We start from the raw sequence: 22,419 nt of genomic DNA on the forward strand, positions 1-22,419 counted from the left end.
TGTTTATTCATTTGGCTTCCGTTCTGAATATAGAAGGTGACATACACCATTGGCTTGAATCTAATAGTCCACAGGTAGGAATGATGTCACTTCCCTGCATTTAAATAGCTGCACTCTTTTGTAATTCAGAGGTCTGACATTTCTGCTCAGCAGCTTGTTTTTCTCGCTGGCTTCCACTTATACGGCAGTTCCTTTCAGGTAGTGTATATATTCTGACTATTTTTCTCCCTTGGGGGTTTGGTTTCTGTCTCCTTCCAGGTGGCTAATGAAGGATTTTGGTTTATTTATCGTAGCTGTCTAGTCTGACTGTCATTTCTGTGTGAGTGGTTCCTTTTAAAGACCGATGCCTCTGTCTAGTAAAACTGGTTTACCTGAGGTCTCTTGAGTGATATCTTCAGATGAGGCAGTTTGCCAGGTGGCTTGTATCTTTAAAACAAAAACAAGTCACCCTCGTAACGTATATCATCTTCCTTAACAACAGTCAAGAAAGGTGTCCCTTTTCTATAGACTCCAGGCAACTTTATATTTCATGGATTTTTTCAAAAGGCTTCTTGAATTTTGTTTCACACACACACACACACACACACATGCCCATATGGAAGTCGATTTAGTCAGGAGTGTATTTATTTGGAGATGTCTAATATTCTTTTTCCATTTTAGAAGTTTAGCTGACCTTCTCTCTCTCTCTCTCTCCTCCCCCTTTTTGTAGGTAGAATTGACCTCTGCCAAGAAAACATTAAACGTTGGAGGGGGGGAATAATCAAAAGCAGTTGGCGTCTAAAAGATGTGCCATGGAATGGTATCAACAACGAGCACCACCACATCGCTGCTTACCTTGATCAGTCATGGGATATTTTTTCCATTGGCTCTCTTCAGTACACTCACGGTGGAAGGACTGGACTCATGTAAGTAAAGCTCTCCCTACTTAACTTTTGTTAGGTTTCTAGCTCTCTCTGCGATGGCTCAAAGCAAGTAACAATAAATGCATTAAAAATGGCCTCTTGTCACTTAAAAATTCAGAAACAGAACAGAGAACAAAAATGGCTTAAGGCAGCTTCCTTATCCTTTAAGGATCTTGGTAGGAGCTAGGTAGGGGGTTAGCTTGCCTCCAGTGCATGCTTGTGAATGAAGTGGAGATTCTAATCACACCACATGAAGTATGGAACTGATACACAGAGAACTATTTTGACTGGTTAGTGCAGATACAATCTTGTGAGAGTTGCATTAGTTACGTCCTGTTGTCTAAATGACAGGTTACTCTATATATTAAAAGGCAGCTTGTGGTTTTCTCCATTATACATTTTAGTTTAAACCTAGAACTGACTTGTGTAGATAGAACCAGTGGACTGCAGTTGTGTGGTGCAGTGGTTAGAGTGTCAGACTAGGACCTGGGGGACCCCACTCAGCATAAACAAAGCTCACTGGGTGACCTTAGGCCAGTCACTGCCTCTCAGGCTAACCTACCCCACAGGGTTGTTGTGGGGATTAATTGAGGACAGGGGAGAATCATGTAGACCACCTTGAGTCCTTGGAGAAAAACGGTGGGGAATAAAAATAATAAATAATAATTATAGGAAATACATGTTAGACAGGAAATATTCTATTTCTCACCATGTCTCTGGGGGACAATTTCTTATATGAATTGCTAACATTCAGTAAAGGTAATCACTGTTGTTGAGGACACTGGCTTGGTCTTTATTTTGAGTTTACACCCCTTTATTCTAGCTCCCATTGAGAAGGGAACCCTGATAGGACAAGTGCATCTATGCAATATACAGTACTTGTAATAAAAACTTAGCAAAATATTAAGTATGGTTCTGGAGGGCAGAAGAGAGGTTGGAACAGAGAGACTCACTAGCTGCTGTCCAGGTGTGGCAGAATGGGCAATATTTAGTCTCTCCCCCTCTCCCTGGTGTGGATGGTCAGGTAGATTATGGCTGAATTATAAGTTTTAGAAGACATTTGAAGGCAGCCCTTTTTAGGGAAGCTTTTAATGTTTAATAGACTATTGTGTTTTAATATTTTTGGAAGCCGCCCAGAGTGGCTGGGGAAGCCCAGCCAGATGGGTGGGGTATGATAAATAAATAAATAGATAGATAGATTATAAAAACTAGAGAATGGGGAAGGCCTGTTTTTAAAATGCATGCATCCTTATTTTTGAATTCTCCATAGCTTCTTGGCCATAAGCCTATGGGATGCTTGATTGTAATGTCTCATTCCTGAAACTCTCAATTATTTTCTGAAATATCTGTATATTTTCAATACTTGTAATGGCAACTCATCTGACTATAGATATGGAATTTAAGATACTTTTTAGAGCTCTTCAGTGTAGTTTTCCAATTGTGTCTGAGAAAGTTGCCTGAAGCAGCTGTAGCTTGCATTGGTTCAAAGGTTTGTGCCTTGTGTTAGAAATGGGCTGCTTGTCTCCTACAGTACATCACATTCTTTCCTTTCTTTGGAGTTTGAAATGGGTAAAGAGATTGTATCATACAAGCAGGTGGCTGGACCACAGCTTTTAAAAGTATTTGTGGGGAAGAAAGGTTTTAGTTTAGGAGTATTCCTTGACACACTAGAGCAGGCATAGGCAAACTTGGCCCTTCAGATGTTTTGGGACTACAGCTCCCACCATCCCTGACCACTGGTCCTGTTAGCTAGGGATGATGGGAGTTGTAGTCCCAAAACATCTAGAGGGCCAAGTTTGCCTACACCTGCACTAGAGCCTTCTCCTTAAGGATGTGACTGTTTCCAGATGCAGCTATTTTGTGTTAGTTGCAAGTTAACTGATAGCTTCAGGGAGAGGTGGAAGACTGTAGACATGCAACAAAGTTCACCGGCAGCAGAGTTAGGTCTTTTGTGTACTGTAACCTAAAGTCCGCTAAGGATTTGATGTATTGATAAGGACCCAGTTCTGCTTTCAGTAGGCATACCTACCTATTTTTGAGCAGTTTAGTCCTCTCCTTGCTTTCTGGGATTCCTTGCTATTTAGACATTTATACAAAAGAATGCAAAGGTCATAACATGAGTGCACTTGGTATTGGAAAAGGTAAAGTTCCTTAATTGCCTTCATTCCTAAAATTTGATGCTGATGCAAAGGGATGGGGAAATGCTAAAAGTTTGACAGCAGATGTCCCCCAGATGAAGCTGACACACATCAATTTAAATTATTCCTACCCCACACTGAGTACACTCCTCTGTGAGGGCTAAAGGCTCATAAAGCAGGCATGAATATTGTAAAAAAAGAATTTCCTCTAATTTTACCATCCATGGTAAAGCAGATGTAGCTCCTGAAGAGAGGGGGAAACTCTATAATATGTGAGGAAATAGAAATCTATGTACTGGTTAGTTGCCTATAGCACTAAATTCATTTTGAGATAGCCAAGTGAAGGTGTACAGTGATACTGATAGATTTTTATAAGAAATGAAGTAAGTATAATGGAACAGAATCTGAAGCATATGGAATATATATCTTGAATGACAATATTAACTTTAATTGTATGTAACGGTCCTAAATGATGTGCAGCTAGATTCAAAGCTTATGATTTCAGATATTGCCAAAAGATCCCCATGGCCCATTTCTTGGCAGCAGTATCCAGCAAAAAATAAAGGTGACATGAGAAATTTTAATTTAATCTGCTTCTGGCTAACTCTACCACTTACTAGAATTTCAGAACTTATCAAGACCACTGTTGTGATAAGGGAAACTGATTTGTTTGAATATGATTTGGAAGATGACTAATAGTTCTTGCTTTCTTAGTAGAACGTTTAAGTGACTAGGTGTCCTTTAAATGGGTAAGAGAAAGGTAGAGGTCCTTGTTCAGGAGAGCCAGACAAAGGTGTAAACAGACCTTGGAAGTGTAACTGAGCACTTCATATGAGCACTTCTAACGTTGCACATTTTAGGGATAGTCACCACACCAAACCACTTTATAAATCACAACGTTTGACAAGACTCTGTTGTAGGTAAGATTTTCTGTATGCAAAAGGTCCTGGGTTCAGTCTTTAGTAATCTCCAGTTTAAAAGGATCGGGTAGTAGTTTGTGTGAAAGCCCTCTGCCAGGGTCTAGGATAGCTGCTGCCAGGCAAACTAGACAATACTTTGCTATATGCGCAAGCAGCCTGACCTGGCATAAGGCAGCTTACTAATAATTTTAGGCCCTTGCTCTGACCCAGAAGATCTTTGCATGCATGAGTTCTGGTGCAGTTTCCAGCTCAGTTGTAAGGATTTCACTATCAACTGCTGTTGGGAGCAGCCCTGTTACACATCTTTGGTGCAGGCATGGAGGTGCCCCTGATGTAGCACTAGATGAGGGTGGTCGTTGTGCTCTAGCAGCTTTGAGTGCTCATCATGGTGTGGAAGGGGCCCTGCATTGAGCTGACATCCATTCAGCAGAGAGCACACTGGTTTAAACTGCTGATGCTATCAAACCTTATTCCTGCTGAACTGTAGCAAGCAAATCACTGACTTTGTGCTTGTAATAGTATATTCATTCAGAATGCTGATCTGTTCTCGTAACAGCAAGCGTTGACATGTTGCAGTGTCTGCTGTTTAATTAATACAGGGTTGTTCAGGGAAAGGGCTGTGGGGGAAAGCTTTGGTAAGAACTTGAGGTATTTCTTCTCCACTCTTACTTCCCAAGTTTCTTGTTGGAAGCATTTTCCATTGTGTATGACCACTTTCTTTTCCATTGTTCTAGTAGGCTATTTCATGACACCACATTTAGGTTTATGTAGGACTTCTTTCTAGAAAAAGAGGTGTCGGAACTTGTTGACCTTTTTTGAGAGGGAGCACCCAAACTTCAACTTTTACCACCCACCTCTGCCACCACAATCGCTCTGCCACCTCCCGCCTCTGCAGCACAACAAAATGATGCCGGAACTCAGTTCCCGTGAGTTCTGGCTGGGGGGAAAAACTTTTCCTTGAAGGCTTGTCCATGCATTCATGCTACAATGTATAGTACCCAGTAATTTTAAAACATGGGCAATGTTTGAGTTACTCAAAATGCAATCCATTGGATTTCCTTATGTTTCTGCGTTAAAAAATGGATGCACATTTACATGCAAAAGGATTTCTAAACACTTAAATGGTTCAAAAGATCTCATGTCCCACAGATGAAACAGAATTGGAATGTAATCCTTCAGATTTTGTGTTTCTCCAAAACCTAGGATATAGTTCTCTGCTCAGAAAAAGTACCAAAATAAAATTTAAACACATGTTCTAAAACACATCTGATAAAATAAATACTTAAAAATGAATTTTCATTCAGATATTTTTCACAGATTAATGCCAGAAACAGGATGGGGCAGAATTATTTAATTTGCCAGATTTCTATACTGCTCAATCAAAAATAATAATAAAAAATAAACTCCAATTGGTTTGCATAAAAAAGAACTATTTTAAAACACATATGAAATTGATACAGACTGGAAATCTGTCCATCCCTACTGAGCAGTTTATTTGATCCCAATATGTGAATATGACCTTGCATTTGCATTTCTGTCTGTTAGTTCATCCAGCTGAGGATTTGTGGATGCTTCCTTGATTTGGAATTGCAGATGGCTGAATGTTCTGCTTGCTAAATTCATCTCTTACATTTTGGGAAAGAAAAAGCACAGTGTCTCAGCTGTCTTTTGGGAGACTGCAATTGGACATTTATGATGCTTTGTGTTTGAAGTCAATATTTTGTCAAGTGGTGACTTTCTTTTATTGACTTGAGCAAATAAAATTCATTCTTGCATATGGATCATTGGAAGAAACAGCACTTTCCCAGATGTGTCTGTGTAATATACATAATGAATACTTATAGTTAGAGGAATTTGGCTAGTTTGGTTTTTCTGCACATTTTAGACAGTTGATTCTTTATAAAATGGGATGACTTTTGTAGTGTCTTGAATTACCCACACAAAACATGCATTTTATAAAGATGTTCAGAACCAGCAAAGCTTGAAATACCCCCAAAACTCCCAACCCTATCTCATAAACTTTAGCCATAAAAAATACAATATCGGCCAGAGCTATGAATGGTGCCTATGCATTGACAATGAGAATGTACACACTTGTACAGGACTGCAGACATACGCTTTAGTCAGTAGATAGGAGTTCTGAGGAACATGTAGACAAAGGGAAACTATCTTACTGATTGCAGGAGGAAAGCTTGTTGGTTGTTGCCATCCATCTGTCTCAGGAGACAATGGAGGTGTGCACCTTTAGGGATGAAGTCAAACCGTTGGGAGAGTTACAGGGCCTGCCTGCCATGGCTATATATGGGAGAGGCATGTTTTGTTGCAGCTGGGGCAGATGAAGGCATCTGGTTGTGCTGCTGCAGATGCACCATGGCATTTATTCTCTCTGCACTCATCCCAGTGGTTTTTCCTCCTCTAGTCACTGCTGTAGATACACAACCTGTCTCCAGGCACTATGGTTTTCTGCAAGGGATTCCCACACAGCAGGGTTGATGTTCTCAGTCTTCATGTCTTGTTTGCAGACACGTACACACAGTTTTCAGTTGAGCTGAAGGTATAGGAAAGCACGAGGGAGAAGAATATGCCAAAGAGAGTTGGGGTGAGCACACAGCGCTGCTTTTAATAGGGAAGGTGTCTGAGCATGAGCCATCACACTGGGTGGTGCTAAGCATGTTCTCGTGGAATTGCATAGTAATCTTGTGGAGCTTAGGTGGGCATCCTGTCTTGTTGATCACTATATGGTCCTTTTTGGCAAAATACTAATAGTAATTCTATTACTAATACTGATACTAATATTACTACTACTACTACTACTACTACTACTACTAAATAATAAATAATAATAATAAATTTTATTTATATCCCGCCCTCCCCAGCCGAAGCCGGGCTCAGGGCGGCTAACAACAGTAAAACAGCACAAACAACACTTTAAAATCATTCATTATAAAATTAATTAATTCAAGCCACTGGCAACCATTGGGCCAGAGCTCTGCGAAGATTGCCAATGGAGGGAGTCAGGCTGTGCCCTGGCCAAAGGCCTGGTGGAACAGTTCTGTCTTGCAGGCCCTGCGGAAAGATGTTAAGTCCCGCAGGGCCCTGGTCTCTTGTGACAGAGTGTTCCACCAGATCGGAGCCACGGCCGAAAAAGCCCTGGCTCTAGTTGAGGCCAGCCTAACTTCTCTGTGGCCTGGGACCTTCAAGATGTTTTTATTTGAAGACCGTAAGTTTCTCTGTGGGGCATACCAGGAGAGGCGGTCCCGTAGGTACGAGGGTCCTAGGCCGTATAGGGCTTTAAAGGTTAAAACCAGCACCTTAAACCTGATCCTGTACTCCACCGGGAGCCAGTGCAGCTGGTATAGCACCGGGTGAATGTGATCTCGCAGCGAAGACCCCGTAAGGAGTCTCGCTGCAGCATTCTGCACCCGCTGGAGTTTCTGGGTCAGTCTCAAGGGCAGCCCCACATAGAGCGAGTTACAATAATCCAGTCTGGAGGTGACCGTCGCGTGGATCACAGTGGCTAGGTCAGGGCGAGAGAGGTAAGGAGCCAACTGCTTAGCTTGGCGGAGATGGAAAAATGCCGCCTTTGTTGTAGCTGCAATCTGCGCCTCCATTGAAAGGGAGGTGTCGAAGATTACACCCAAACTCTTAACGGACGGTGCTGGCACTAATTGCACCCCCGCAAGAGATGGGAGTTGCCCCCTCAATCCCATATCGTCCCGTCCCAGCCACAGGACCTCTGTCTTCGAAGGATTTAACTTCAACCGGCTCCCACGTAGCCATCCAGCCACAGCTTCCAGACATCTGGTCAGTGTGTCTGGGGCCGAGTCAGGATGGCCATCCATCAACAGATAGAGTTGGGTGTCATCAGCATACTGATGGCAACCCAGCCCAAAACTCCGGACAAGCTGGGCGAGGGGGCGCATAAAGATGTTGAAAAGCATCGGGGAGAGTATCGCACCCTGAGGTACTCCACACACCAAGGAGTGGCGCGATGACAATTCCCCCCTAAGCGCCACCCTCTGTCCCCGACCAGAGAGAAACGAGCGCAGCCATTGAAGGGCTGTGCCCTGAATCCCCACGTCGGCAAGGCGGTGGTCCAGAAGTTTGTGGTCGACCATGTCAAAAGCTGCTGACAGATCTAGAAGAATCAGCAGCCCCGACCCACCTCGATCCAGCTGTCTACGAAGATCATCTGTTAGGGCAACCAGAGCCGTCTCGGTCCCATGACCAGTGCGGAAGCCGGACTGGAATGGGTCGAGAGCCGATGTTTCATCCAAATGGCTTACCTCCAGGCAAAAGTGAATGGATTTTAGGCTTGGGCACAGCAAAGAAGAGACAAAACTTGGAGCAGCTCAAGAGCAATGTTGACATCATTAGTGTGGGATGGCATGGCATAGAATGGTGTATTGTCATTCCTTCCAGGAGCTGAGAACAGTATTAGCTTTACAACAGCCCTGAGGAATGATGTGCGTGGGCTAGGCTGAGCAATTGGCATGCTCCAGGCAAGGGTGATCTTTGCAGGCAAGTGGGAATTTGAACTTGAAATTCCCACATCCATACATTCCTGCCAGTTGGCCACCTGGCTGGTAAACACTTCACATGACAAGTCTCTCTATGGTTCATAACCATGCCTCCCTTCGAATGCTTGGAATACAAATTCTTTGTACGTTGGGGAATTAATGGCCACACACACTGGCATGGGTCCATTGTGAGCCTGCAGATCCGTATTTCCTTCTTGAAATATTACTGTACTCATCAGTGGGCCTAGTATGATGAAGCTTGTCTGTCATTTAAGGTTAGAATTGTCCCATTCTGGCATACACGTTATATATGAAGCTGAACAAGATGGTAATTCTTAACACACTTTCACACAAATGCACTATTGAAATAATCCCAACAGGTTGGTTACCATGTACTGCTAGGAGTTTGTATTTAACACTTTACTTGAATGTTTTTTTATTCCCTCTTTACCCCCCCCCCTTGCTGTGGCAGTTTGTGCAAGGTGATAAAATGGTTTCTTTATATGAATCTTCAGCTTACTGCTTCTGCTTTTGGCAAGATGTCTTAAAAACAATCATCTCTAAATCCAGCCAGGGAACAAGCAGTGGAATGGAAACAACTTTTGAACACTGGAATATTCATTCACTGGATACAGTAGCTTGATCAGCAGTGTACGCTGCCAGTTAATGTGTTTTTTCACCTGTTTAAATGTTAGCCTAGTTTCCACTTGACTGAAGGCTCAGCTTGAAGCTCTGTGTGTGGTCTGCTTAGAGACTCATTGAAATCCCTACAAATTGGAGGTGGGAAAACAGCAACATATGAAGAGTTCTTGCTTCATGTCAATGTAAATATTATCTTCCGGTAGTCCTGGGTTGGTTGGTGACAGTTCTGCCTATTGCAGGTTTTTGGGTGGTCAGCTAACATTCTAACTTGCCTTGTATGTAAATAATTCCGTCCATTTGAAAATGTGGTTCCTGTTTATGTTTGGTCAGGGAAAAGGTTACAACCTGAAGCATGTCTTCTCTGAAATTTCTCTAATGTAAGAATTCATGGCTTTGGGATATGCAAAAAATAATAATCATATTCTTCCATCCTACATTTTGAAGGAAGGAAAATGGCAATGAGTACTTTCATGATGTTGCACACGCAACTGCATCCTAAGCCCCATCTTGATTTGAGAGTAGACTTTCGAAGAACAATTCGTGATGTAGTGGTTTGAGCGAAATTCTCATTTCAAATGTTGCCTCCACTGAATGTAAGGTAGCCTTAGGCAAGTTGTAAGCATGGCTGAGAATGAAGCTTCACACTGCAGACGGTTGGCACACTTATTCCTCATTTTGCTGTTCCCCATTACTTGTTACCAAAACTTTATTTATCTGGACCACAGCTGTCAAATATTCCACAGAGGGGAATAGCTATTGAGAGTGGGAGTTTAGGTAGCTTACAATAGACCCTGATTAAACCATCTGTAAAAGGGCACAGCCAGAACGGCTTGTCACCCAGGCTCTGCCACTTGTCTTCTGGTGCTGTGCTTGTAATAATATTAGCATTTCAAAAGGGGAATTTCCATAACCCCCAGGTTCTAAGAGGTAGATGGTTTGCCTCCTAATTGAAAAGCTGCTTTGTAGCTATTCTACTGATTGACATGCATAGCAGATAATAAAAGTGAGACTTGGAGAGGCTTTAAAAGTGAAGGTTGTCACAAACCTTAACATTTCAAGGGTCTACAAATGGCACTACTTCTACCCTTTTTAACGGGTCCGAGGGATTTTAACAGTAGTTCATGTAACTACAGGAATGATCTGCTATAGAGGATCATTGGAGAGACTGAGAAAAACTAATCATAATCACAGTGTTCTAAAGAATATTAAGGGTGCTCTTCCTTTGCCTTTATTTTCTACTATTTGGATTATATTTATAATACACTGAAATAATGGATGTTTTCTATATATTAAAAAAAAAATTCTAAAAACTTCACAACGAAGTCTTTTGCTTTCATGACAATACTTGGTACTGTTAAGAGCACCATTAAATAGAAGAAGTGTTTCCGATAACTATTTTAAAGGAGATTCAGGTAGAGCATAAGGTCACAACTTTCGAGGAGTTGGAGATGGTGTTTATAAGTGGTCCATGTTTCACAAGTGTACAGTAAGGTTGTAGTACAATACACCATGATGATCTCATGCCCAGAAACCTATGTCCCCATTGTGGAAGGACGTGTGGATCCAGAATGGGCCTCCACAGTCACATACGGACTCACTGTTAAGACAGTGTTCATGGAAGACACTTGGCTACGAGTGATCACTGAAGACGAAGAAGAAGAAGGTCACAACTATTAAAATAGACCTGTTCTTAAGAATTGGGCTTTCATTAAGAGTAACAAACTCTTCTCCCTTAGATTGGCTTGCATTTATCTTGCTTTCAGACAAATTCCAGGTGTACATGGATGTTAAGATTTATTTGCATATTCCATGTTATCTAAACACTTGCTCAAATTGATGGATTCTAAGGATGCTATAATAAACTCGCTTATAAAAATTATAAAATGATCCAGTAATAAAATGTTCCCAAATAATAAACACAAAATAAGCCAAATGTTAAATGTAGTTTAATACAATAAAATACTCCAAGGATTAATTTTTTAATTACTCCTAATTAAAGATTCCTAATCTGTAAAAAAGGGCTCGAACCATTCTAGCATTGCATAGTGTTGGGATACCACCAAGAAGTCCCTTCTGTGTATTTAAGGAAGCCACTGCTACCTCATTTCAAAAGAGCAATTATAAATAATAAATTCTCTATTTTAGTAGTCTGGATTCATATGGAGAAATGGGAATTTCCTGTGCTCACAGGTTTTATGAGGAGAAGAAGGAACCCCAGTCTCTAGCTATGTTTAGTTTGGACTGACAAACCACCTTTCCAAAATATCTGAACTACAGTACACAGCAGACCATAGCATTATTTCCAACACTTATAAAGAAACTTCCCCAGAGTCATACCAGTGAATCTGAGTCACTCTGTTGTGCTCTGGTTTTTTTCAAATGGGTTGGTTTAATTGTGTACATCCTGTGCTCTGACACATGGGGGGTCAGAAAAGTAGGTTCTGAGAGGTGTGCAATTTGTAAGGCCTTTGCTAATGTACATATGCTGTACACATGCATGGACAAAGAATGGTAGAGCTTCTATTTCCTGTGATCTCCATGATTCATGTAGGTTTGACTAAACTTTCATGTGGCATTGATTTTTAGGAGCCCAAAATAACTAGCACAGAGAACCACACATAGTCAAATGTACTTTTTATTTTAAAGCAATTTTCTATAGCTCTTGTGGATGTAGAGGGAGGATGAAATATGAACTGCATCTGTTTAATAAACCAAAGAGATTCAAACATGGTCAAATGAACTCTGAAAACCTAATGCTCAAGAATTTTTTCCATTGGAGAAGATGGATTTCTATGGATGTTTATGGCTAGTTAGAGCAAACCAGGATCAATAAAACCATGGCTTCGGATCTTGGCTTTTGTTCTCAAATGGTAGTTTTAAACAATTTACAGTTCAGTGTGTGCGAGGTGATCTACCAGGCTGTGTACACTGTTATATTGCAAGATGCAGCAGTTTTGGCATGTTTCATCATGTAATGGAATAGGTTAAGCTCTGGAGTTCATAGGACTGGTCTTGGGACATGAACCTTGAAAACCTCTGTGTTTCTATTGTGCCAACAGTCTATGGGATCCCTTAATGAATAAATATGATTTAAAATTGCTCCTGTGGAATCCTGAGAATCTGAGATATGATTTAAGTTAGAAAAGCACCCAGTTCTTATGCCTGCAAAGAGCAGCATAAAATAAAGTGTGAAGAAGTTCACTGAATAAGAATGCTCTAAGTCAGATATCTATTGACTGGGGAAACTATGATTTAATTTGATGGATCTGAGAGTTCAACAGTGCATTGCATCATAAGGAATCCACTCAAAGCTCTGTCAAGACTAAAACTTCAGTATAACCATTACTCATAAATGTCAGAAGTTACACAAAGGTTGTATAAACCTTCCATTTCTACAGTGTCTCAGCATCGATCTGGTTTCTTAAAGTTCGTTTCTTGTGTCATCTTGAGAAATGGAACACAATATGCTTTGTCTTTTTGTTCAGTGGCTTAGCTCACTTTGGGGACAGGTTTCAGGGGGATATCACAGATTTTGAGGAAGATTTTCTGATGTTAGTGTTGCATAAATTGGTAATATACAGTGGTACCTCAGGTTAAGAACTTAATTTGTTCTGGAGGTCCGTTCTTAACCTGAAACTGTTCTTAACCTGAAGCACCACTTTAGCTAATGCCACCGCCGCACAATTTCTGTCCTCATCCTGAAGCAAAGTTCTTAACCTGAGATACTATTTCTGGGTTAGCGGAGTCTGTAACCTGAAGTGTATGTAACCTGAAGCGTCTGTAACCCAAGGTACCACTGTACCTTAAAATGATTTCAAAGTGGAAGGCGGGCAGGGGGGTTCTGTGCAGTCTGTTATTGGGAATGTACCTGCATCCAGCCATAGAGCATTTGGGAAATTTTTGAAACCCCCATCCCCAGGTTGAGCTGGCGTCGAACACATGGGGCAAGAAGGTTGAACCAGTGCTATTTTGTTCAGTTTATTTCTGACTGGCATCTAGCAGAACCAGAAAGTGGCCTCTCTTTAAGTACTCTCTGAGGGGTTTTCCCCCTGAGAACTTTGTTCTTTGCACTTTCACTCTATTTTGGTGAGTAGAGCACTTTCCGAGAATTGTTACACTGTACTGTTGCAGCAAAACCCCTGAATATGACTGTCATAAACTTGGCCTCATTTGTTTTTGTGAAGGTTGTTGAGACCTGCAAACGTTGCCCAAGGCATACACAGAAAGCTAGGGAACCACAGGTGCAAATGTGCAAATGTGCTTTGAAAGCTATTTGACATAATATTTCAGGGTGTGCATCCTTTATTCGCCTCTCTGTCTGAGGGATCCCATGTCTATTGGGGCTCCACCTGTGACTCATCACTTCATTCTGTTCTTTCAGCTGTCTCCATGGAGAAATTCCATATCTCCTCCAGCTTCTCCACTGAGCTTATTCTCCTTCTGCTACCTCATCAACTTATTAGATCACAACTTCACTGTAATCATCAGCATTTAAATCTCTCACTTCTGAGTCTTCAGTTTCAGAGATTGTGATATCCACTCCAACTTTCTTCAAGACCCCTTCAGTAGCTCAAGTCTTTGTTTGCCTTATTAAAGGTAAAGTAAAGGGACCCCTGACCATTAGGTCCAGTTGTGACTGACTCTGGGGTTCCGGCGTTCATCTTGCTTTATTGGCCAAGGGAGCCGGCGTACAGCTTCCGGGTCATGTGGCCAGCATGACTAAGCCGCTTCTGGCGAACCAGAGCAGCGCACGGAAATGCTGTTTACCTTCCCGCCGGAGCGGTACCTATTTATCTACTTGCACTTTGACGTGCTTTCGAACTGCTAGGTTGGCAGGAGCAGGGACCGAGCAACTGGAGCTCATCCCGTCGCGGGGATTCGAACTGCCAACCTTCTGATCAGCAAGCCCTAGGCTCTGTGGTGTAACCCACAGCGCCACCCGCGTCCCTTTGCCTTATTAAGAGAACCATTAAAACATTTGGCTACCTATCGCTTCTGGTTAGAGTTCTATTTTAGTGATGCTTATCTTGTCTTGTGGGTGATTGAAATTGAAGCCTTCATACTATCTGTTAGTGACTTTTCAGCTTGTGTTTGGCTTGGAACACTGAAGCTTTTAGGTGTCCTAGTAGTGGACACAAATGTATTAATTGTGACAGAAGTACTTGGAGAGCCAGCAGACACTTAGTATACAGACTGCATACAATGTTGGTTTTGTTGTTGGTTTTGTTCTGTTGAAGTAAAGCAGATTAATGATAAATGGCCTTTGTTTGCTCGCTTCTGGAATGCTGTAATGAATTATGCTAACCCTGGGAATGGATTGTCTTTTTCTATGCAATTTCCCCCTGTTACATTTGTTGCTGTTTTTGTTAGAAATATATTACAAATTAGAATATAGATTTGACAATTTAGTGTCACAAAAATAAGGTACACCTTTTCCCCAGTGAATTGTCTGGAAAACTATGGAATATGTGTGTTTTTGAAGGTCTGTCAACATAAGCAAACACACTCTAAATCCAGTTCATAAGTAATACTTTTGCTGGTGTGTAATATTTTTAAAGCCCAATTTTATATTAACACAGAAACCAAATTAAGGCAGCTTATGGGATACAAATAGTTACTACGTTCCATAATCATCGGCTAAGATTTGATACACCATCATTTGACTCTTTAAATTTCTCAAAGCGTTCTTAGGAACGTGGCCTACTGATGAGATGGTTTTAACTGCAAAGTTAGAGCACGCTACAGGACATAGGGCAGGATTAACCAAATGAGTCCCATCAGCGTGAACCCTCAAAATTGGCTTGGGGAGGTGTCCAGAGAACCCCCAGAACAGTGTGCAGAGGGGGGATCATTCCATCGGGGAAGCGGAAATGCTTTTGCGAATGGAGCATTTGTCATGGCACGGCATTAAAGTCCACCCAATATTTTTAATAGAAAGCTGTACTCTGGCAGGTTTCCTCCCTGGTTTGCTAATCATGGTAGAGGGTTAATGAGGATGCGGTATTTCTAGTGTTGCCGCATGTTAATTAAGAATTCAACTCTGCTGCTTGTGAATCACCAGCTGGTGACTGCATTGGTATAAGACTGTAATTAGTCTTTATTTCTCTTTTGGGGATCTTTTATTAAAAAGCTTTGGGGAAGTCTGAAATGACTGGGCATATTTTACACTGTATAAGTGTTTGTGTCTAATTACATAAATGCACAGCTATGATTACACAGACAAATCCCTTCTCTTGAGCGTGCTCTCATTTATCAACATTAGCTTACAAAAGTAGACTCTTCTTCAAAATACAGGCTTGACAGGGAAACAGTAATTTCCCAATAATGATTTGATATGAAGAAACCAGGAGCAACAAACGTTGAAGTTTTTTCTGCTGTGAATTCAGTAAAGTTCATAGTGAAATAAACGGTTGGGTGGGAGTAAGAGGTACACTGAAATGTTCATTTTAAAAATCTTGTACTGTGTTCCTATTGCATTATACATTACATCTTACGTGGTATAGAGACAGGTTTTTTAACAGCCATCAACATAGTCTGAGCTTGATGTCAGCTGCAACCCCCAAGTATTGTGGCAGATTTTGAGAGAAGCTCCTTCTGGAACTTGCCCTTCTCTTGACATAACCATCTGCTCTCATGCTGAAGATGCCTGATCTTCAACACTACAAAGACAAAAAATGAAGATGTCTAGTCAGTAAAAGTCCATGTTGTTCAAGGTCTGGGCTGTTGAACTTGCATTCCTGTGCTGAACTTCAGCTTCAGCTAACGTTTTACATATTGTGGGAAATGAAACGAGAGCTCACTAATTTATAACAGATGCTTTTGAACACGGTGTGGCACCATCTATTTTCTACACCCCAGTACCAAGTTACCTTGATGAGCACATTTACAAGGGAAATAATGAGAAAAGCCGAGACGGAAGACCAGTGCATGTATCTTTTATTTATTTGAGGCTGTTGTTTCTGCACTTCTGGAAGAGTGAAAGATCTGACACTCATAAAGTAATCTATTCATGAATAATTATTGCATGTTTTTATAGACCTAGTCCTGCCCCCGCTGCTGAAAGTAATCAGTAGTGCAATTGTACCATTGTGTGAATGGATTAGCCACAGTCAGAGTCATCAGTGCTTCTGAATACCAGTTGCTGGAAGCCACAGGAAGAGACAGTGCTCTTGTTTGGCTCCTGCTTGTGGGTTTCCCACAGGTATCTGGTCAACCACTGAGAACAGGAAGCTGGACTAGATGGGCCATTGGCCTGATCCAGCAGGCTTTTTTGTTCTTATCCCAGTGCTTTTCTAAGTTAAATTGTTTTTCCAAGTCCTTAAACTGAAAGGTTGTAATTGGAACAAATGATTTGATTTATTATATCTCTATGCCGCTTTTCATTCAAATGAATCCCAAAACCGTTTGCAAACAATAAATAAAAATAACATGACGGAACATAATAGAACCTCACAAATAGTGCATAATTTGTTGTTGTTGCCATCCATCTGTCTCGGGAGACAATGGAGGAGTGCACTTTTGGGGCTGAAGTCAAAAGAACATAATGGAACATCACAAATGCATCATACATAATATAGGATAATTAACAAATAATCAGTAAAACACTGTTAACAAAACAACTAAACACTGTTGTAAAACACTGTTAACAAAACAACTAAAAAAAAGCTAAAAATCACCATTAAAGCAAAAGGCATATTATATGATTAGCAAATCAATACAACATTTATCATACATAAAACAACATACTCTCTCCACACCCTCATGACTCATATTCTTTCACTCTATACAGCTCATTAAAATACACAGTCTTATAATGCCCGTGGCAGCAACTCACTTGGGCTGAAGGTGGGGCAGCACAGGTGAGACCAACCACCCTCTGATGGCAAACAGGTCTCTCTCCCTCGCCCCTCCCCTTCTCACAGTTCTTCTTCTGTAAACAGTTCCCTTATGAAGGCTCCTACGGCTGGGGTGGGAGGGGGGCGGGTGAGGCAAGGCAGGTGGAAAAAGCCATTACCTGCTGGCCAACACAGAGTCTTTCTCCCCTCACATTGGAATTAAAATAGGTTGAGAGTATGGCTGTGATGATCAGAAGCAACTGAAGGACCTTTAGGGATGCCGCCTGGCTTTTCAGCTGCCAACCTAGAAACAACAGAATATGGTGCCTGTGGCAGTGGCAGAGTGCTAGTGGGGGAGTTGAGGTGCTCAGTCAGCATCCATTGCATATGTTCCTCTCATCTGCCATGAGCAAAAAATGGACCCTGATTATTATGCAGCATTTTTCATTAACAGTTGAAATTTAGAAAATATTTGTGCTATATGTCTCAATAGCACTTATAAGAATTAAGCTGGTAGAGGGAGGGCATCCGGTTTATTTCCTGTTGTTTCCTGCTTCTTTTCTTGCTCTCTCCCCTTGTTCAGTTTGTTATCATAACTGCTCTTTCCCCTCCCTTTTCAGTCTGTCCACAGCCACCCGAGCCTGAGAATGGAGGCTACATATGCCACCCGTCCCCCTGCAAAGAGCCATTGACATCTGACAGTGTCATAGAGTATTTATGTGAGGAAGGCTATCTGCTGAAGGGAGACTACAAATATTTGACTTGCAAGAATGGAAAGTGGAACCCAGACATGGAAGTTACCTGTAGGCTCAGCCAAGGTCAGTAATGCTTCACTGTGAATATACTCACACACCAGTTTGGGTTGGTAAAAAGGTTTCATGCATAACTCTGAATGATTCCCCTTGATCTTCTTTTCAAATAGCAAGCTTATGGTTTAAGAGCAGCCCTGTAGAGGTTGTTTGATTTCAGATCCCATCAGCTTCAGTGAACCTGGTCAAGTTGAGGGAGAGGGGTCTAATTTGGATACTGCTTGATTGTACCCTGCTGCAGCACAGAATGTTCTCTCTGCCTAGTCCTGCCTGTCTCAAAAATAAAAGAACTTCCCCAAAGTAACTTGACAGTTGTGTCTTGCAAGGTTTTTACCAGTTGGATAGGAATTCCTTTCCCATGACAGAAAGCCAAGAAGTCTGCAGGAAAATGTTTGTCATTTAATTGACCATGAGGTATTGGAGCAGAGGGAGGGAGGAGTGTGTGTAATTGAATAAAATGTTGTGGAAAGGAGAAATTCCCTGCAAGCTGGATGATGTGCTGAAAATCATGCATGTTTTTAAAGATTGTTGGAGTGAGTGGAGGAAGACACAACAGGAAGACAGGCTATTAAACAGATAAGATGCAGCAGTCTCACAGTTCACCAGTATGCTCGATGAGAAGTTGACTTAGTCATCCAGACATAAATAAGGAGAAAATTTCAACTCCTTGTTCCCTTGATATAAAATGCAATTCAGATGAGAGGTAGGGGTGGGTGGGTGCTAGCTAGTAGGGTTAGCTTGCATTCATGTAACCAAATAGCCTCAACACTTGAAAGGGGCACTGGCTGTCAAATGGTTAAGGGTCACTTGACAACCCAATGAATGCATTTGGGACAGGTCTCTCCCTAGGACAATTCCACATGGTACTGACTGGCCTTGTGAAGACCAGAGCATCTTTATAATCCTACTTTCTCTCCTTGCCCAGTTTATTAGGACTCTTATTTGGTGATGGGAAACAGCTGCTTCATAAGAAGAAACCATTAAAAAACAACTTTTTCTTTTGCTCTACAGATAAAGGTTCACCTCCAAGTGTAGGAGTGCCCACCCTGTCCATAGTGGCTTCCACAGCAAGCTCTGTAGCTCTCATCCTCCTCTTAGTTGTGTTGTTTGTTTTGCTGCAGCCAAAGCTGAAGTCCTTTCATCACAGCAGGTGAGCTTCTGGGAGTTGGTGGAGATGACCTGTAACTAGAGGGCAGATGTATGTGCATGCAGATGCTGTTGTCCTGCCTACAATCATGCTTATTGCCTGCTCCTTTTTTATTATTCATTTTGTGTTATTTTCACTCTTGTGGATTTCTTCTCTAGGTTGAGTTCTAGTAGCAGAGTATCTGCATTCTTTGGCAAAAAGTTGCTATCAGGCTGCTGATCCTGCTGCAAGTCTGCACAACTAAGACTGATCACTAAGCTTAATGCAGTCTAGCAGCTCCATGTTGCGACCTGCAAAGGCTTGATAAGCCTCTTGCTCTTGTTGCCTCCAGGGGATTGTAGAAAAGGGGGCGGGGCAGTGGCTGTGAAGACTGCATTGGGCTTGATGGTTCTCAAGTTGTGCAGGCCTCTAATGACTGCAGTCTCATAATCTGTAGAGAAGATTCAGCCTTGGTAGTTCCTTGGGAAGCATTCCTTAGGCACAGCTTTTACTGATGATTTTTGGCAGGGGTCCAAAACAGCCTGCTAAAAGCTGGGGCTGCCAAGATCCTACAATTTCCCTTGCTGGTTTGGCCACTGCATGGCCCAAAGAGCCTTCTCACCCTTACCTGCAGGAAAAGGGAGAGTGGGGGGGGGGGGGGGCTTGCAGACTTGGCCTTTGTGCAGCTGAGGTGCTCTTGGCACTTCAGTTACACAGTAGCTAAACAACCCCTATCCAGCCTCCCACTTTTGGAGTTGTGGGGAGGGATTGCAGTGCAACTATGTCCACCACCATAGTTCAAAGGTTGGGGGCTGCTCATGCTCACCTGATGGTGGCGATGCACTTGCTGAGTGGAAGCTTTGCTTTGGTCTTCACTTAGAGGGATAGGGGAGGGCTTAGTATAGAGCCTTAGTGAGCCTACCAAGTCTCTGCTACAGAGGCTGTTAAATGGCAGCAGTTAAGTAGCTATTGCTGTAATACAGGCATTAGTATGTGGGTTCTGGGTTATATAGAATCATAGAATTGTAGAGTCAGAAGGGACTCTGAGGATCATCTAGTCCAACCCCCTGCAATGTAAGAATATGCAGTTGCACCCTACAGGGATTGAACTTGCAACCTTGACATTATCAGCATCATGCTCTAACCAACTGAACTATCCAGGCTTATTCACACAGAGCGTATTTTGCAGTGAGGTAGAAGAAAGGCATGTTCTTTTGAGAGAGAAGGGACTTTCCATCTTACTAGTTTTTATATTGGAGCAAACAGCGAGCCTCACAGATGCAGAATGAGGCATAATTTTCCTTTCTAAGCTCAGTATCTGAAGTAGCAGGAGGCTTGGTGGTTGGGGAGAGAAAGTCTGCCTCTTAACAAGATAATGAACTCAGGGCAGCAATCACACAACACAGAAATTATTCATTGAGGAGAACGCCAGAAACATCTGTGGTGCTCTTTTGCAATGTATGTAGGCGATGAGGCCCACAGTAACAGGCACTGCTTTGTTGCTTCATGGCTAATTTCTGCGGCAGTCCTGTCTGCTGTTCTGCTTTTACACTCTCCAGTTTTGCATGGAAACAGATCTGAAGCTTAGTCTCAAACCATACAGACATGTTGTCTTTCCCATACCACTCTCTTGGATAATGGACACCCCCCCCCCCTCAAAAGAAGAAAACATTTGTGCATTCCTTTTTAAGGTGCACTGTTCTTTGCAGCAGCACCTGTGAAATGGAACACCCATTTTAGGGGCGGGCAAACAGAGACCAATAATACTTGTCCATTTCACAGTTGTAAAACTCAGCAAAAGCCTATTTCACAGTAGGGAGAGTGGTGATGTTAACTGCTTCTCTATTAAAGGTAAAGTGTAAAGGGACCCCTGACCATTAGGTCCAGTCGCGGACGACTCTGGGGTTGCGGCGCTCATCTCCCTTTACTGGCCAAGGGAGCCCTTGTACAGCTTCCGGGTCATGTGGCCAGCATGAGTAAGCCACTTCTGGCAAACTAGAGCAGCGCATGGAAACGCCGTTTACCTTCCCCCCGGAGTGGTACCTATTTATCTACTTGCGCGCTTTTGAACTGCTAGATCGGCAGGAGCAAGGACCGAGCAATGGGAGCTCACCCCGTCGCAGGGGTTCGAAACGCCGACCTTCCGATCGGCAAGCCCTAGGCTCAGTGGTTTAGACCACAGTGCAACCTGCGTGCTGGTTTCTCTATTAACCACCATCAATACACACTAGACCACCTCGTTATGCTTTAAAAAAAATTCAGAAAAATGGGCTGCTGCTACTGAAGCTCAGTTATGAGGGGAAGAACAGAAGCCACAGTAAGAAGGAAGAGATGCACGCAGACCTCCCTTGGCTGGCCAGAACAAGGGAGGAGACTGCTGCTGAAGCCAGGCCATATGACTCAGTGGCGGCAAGCAAAAAGTGTGTTATAAGTGATGGAGAGCAGGGGAAAAGTGCGCTTTGGCTGGTGGGTGCAAGAAGGGTGCAGCTCTATTTGCCCCATGTAAAGAGCCACCTCTAATTCTTTAGATTTTGGTTTTCTACTAGGAATTATGACATTGCTTGGGATAGCTATCAATTCCATTGTCTCAGAAGCTGAAGCCCTTGCTTGAATTGGACATTCGAAATCTTACTCAGTTCTGGAGACTTGATGAGGGTTTGTTAAAACAAACACACACATATATGGGAAGAACCCCAGACAGTTCCCTGGAAATAATGAGAATTTTCCCTCCTGCTATGGTCTGACACATGCTGTTCTTAGTGACAATATTCCCAGTCATTCTAGCTGTTTTTAACCTGGATATAGGGTTCAGTGCCGAAGCATTCCTGGTTAAGGAGTCTCATCGAGCAGTTAATCCTCCTGACAGACAACTTTTGCTGCTGTGTAGACCATTTCTCTGGCTTCGGAGGCAGAGAGCTGTTCCACAGAAGCCCAGCAATATTGCGATACCAGCCCAGGAAGTTAAATGCCTTTTTTTTTTAATCAGGGCGCTGATTCCAGAGCTGTGGCTCCTTGCCCTGATTATGGGGTTATGGTATAAGGTGTTTGCTAATAGTTAATAAATTCACCTCAGTTTTCTGTCTGTTGCTTAACACTCATATGATACCGTTTGCTGATGAGGTGTATTGTCCCACTATGTCCCACCATTCTTCAGTAGCTTCAGAGAGCCAGTGTGGTGTAGTGGTTAAGAGCGGTAGTCTCGTAATCTGGGGAACCGGGTTCGCGTCTCCGCTCCTCCACATGCAGCTGCTGGGTGACCTTGGGCTAGTCACACTTCTTTGAAGTCTCTCAGCCCCACTCACCTCACAGAGTGTTTGTTGTGGGGGAGGAAGGGAAAGGAGAATGTTAGCCGCTTTGAGACTCCTTAAAGGGAGTGAAAGGCGGGATATCAAATCCAAACTCCTCCTCCTCCTCCTCCTCCTCCTTCTTCTTCTTCAGTCATTTGTGCCCAATATTTCATGTGTGTGAGTCTTAGTGTGTGTGTCCCCCCCCCCCCCGCCAGTGTATAACTTACAGAGTTAGTATCG

At 42.5% G+C, this 22,419-nt stretch overlaps 1 protein-coding gene across 5 annotated transcripts in view; it reads left to right on the top strand.

Annotated features, from left to right (window-relative positions):
* Positions 1–22,419, top strand: part of SUSD6 (sushi domain containing 6) — a 58,640-nt gene that overhangs the window by 27,078 nt on the left and 9,143 nt on the right. For 2 of the 5 annotated variants that reach the window (XM_083399036.1, XM_083399039.1), the window contains exons 2-4: positions 710–905; positions 17,578–17,775; positions 18,778–18,916. In XM_083399036.1, the coding sequence (XP_083255162.1) occupies positions 785–905; positions 17,578–17,775; positions 18,778–18,916 (458 nt within the window). In that variant the 5' untranslated portion in view covers positions 710–784. Of the gene's footprint in view, positions 1–75; positions 199–709; positions 906–17,577; positions 17,776–18,777; positions 18,917–22,419 lie in introns of those variants that run through there. The other 3 variants (XM_083399037.1, XM_083399040.1, XM_083399038.1) reach the window with 3 other exon arrangements.

This window comes from Podarcis tiliguerta (genome assembly GCF_965153285.1).
Source record: "Podarcis tiliguerta genome assembly, chromosome: 1".
NCBI lineage: Eukaryota > Metazoa > Chordata > Lepidosauria > Squamata > Lacertidae > Podarcis > Podarcis tiliguerta.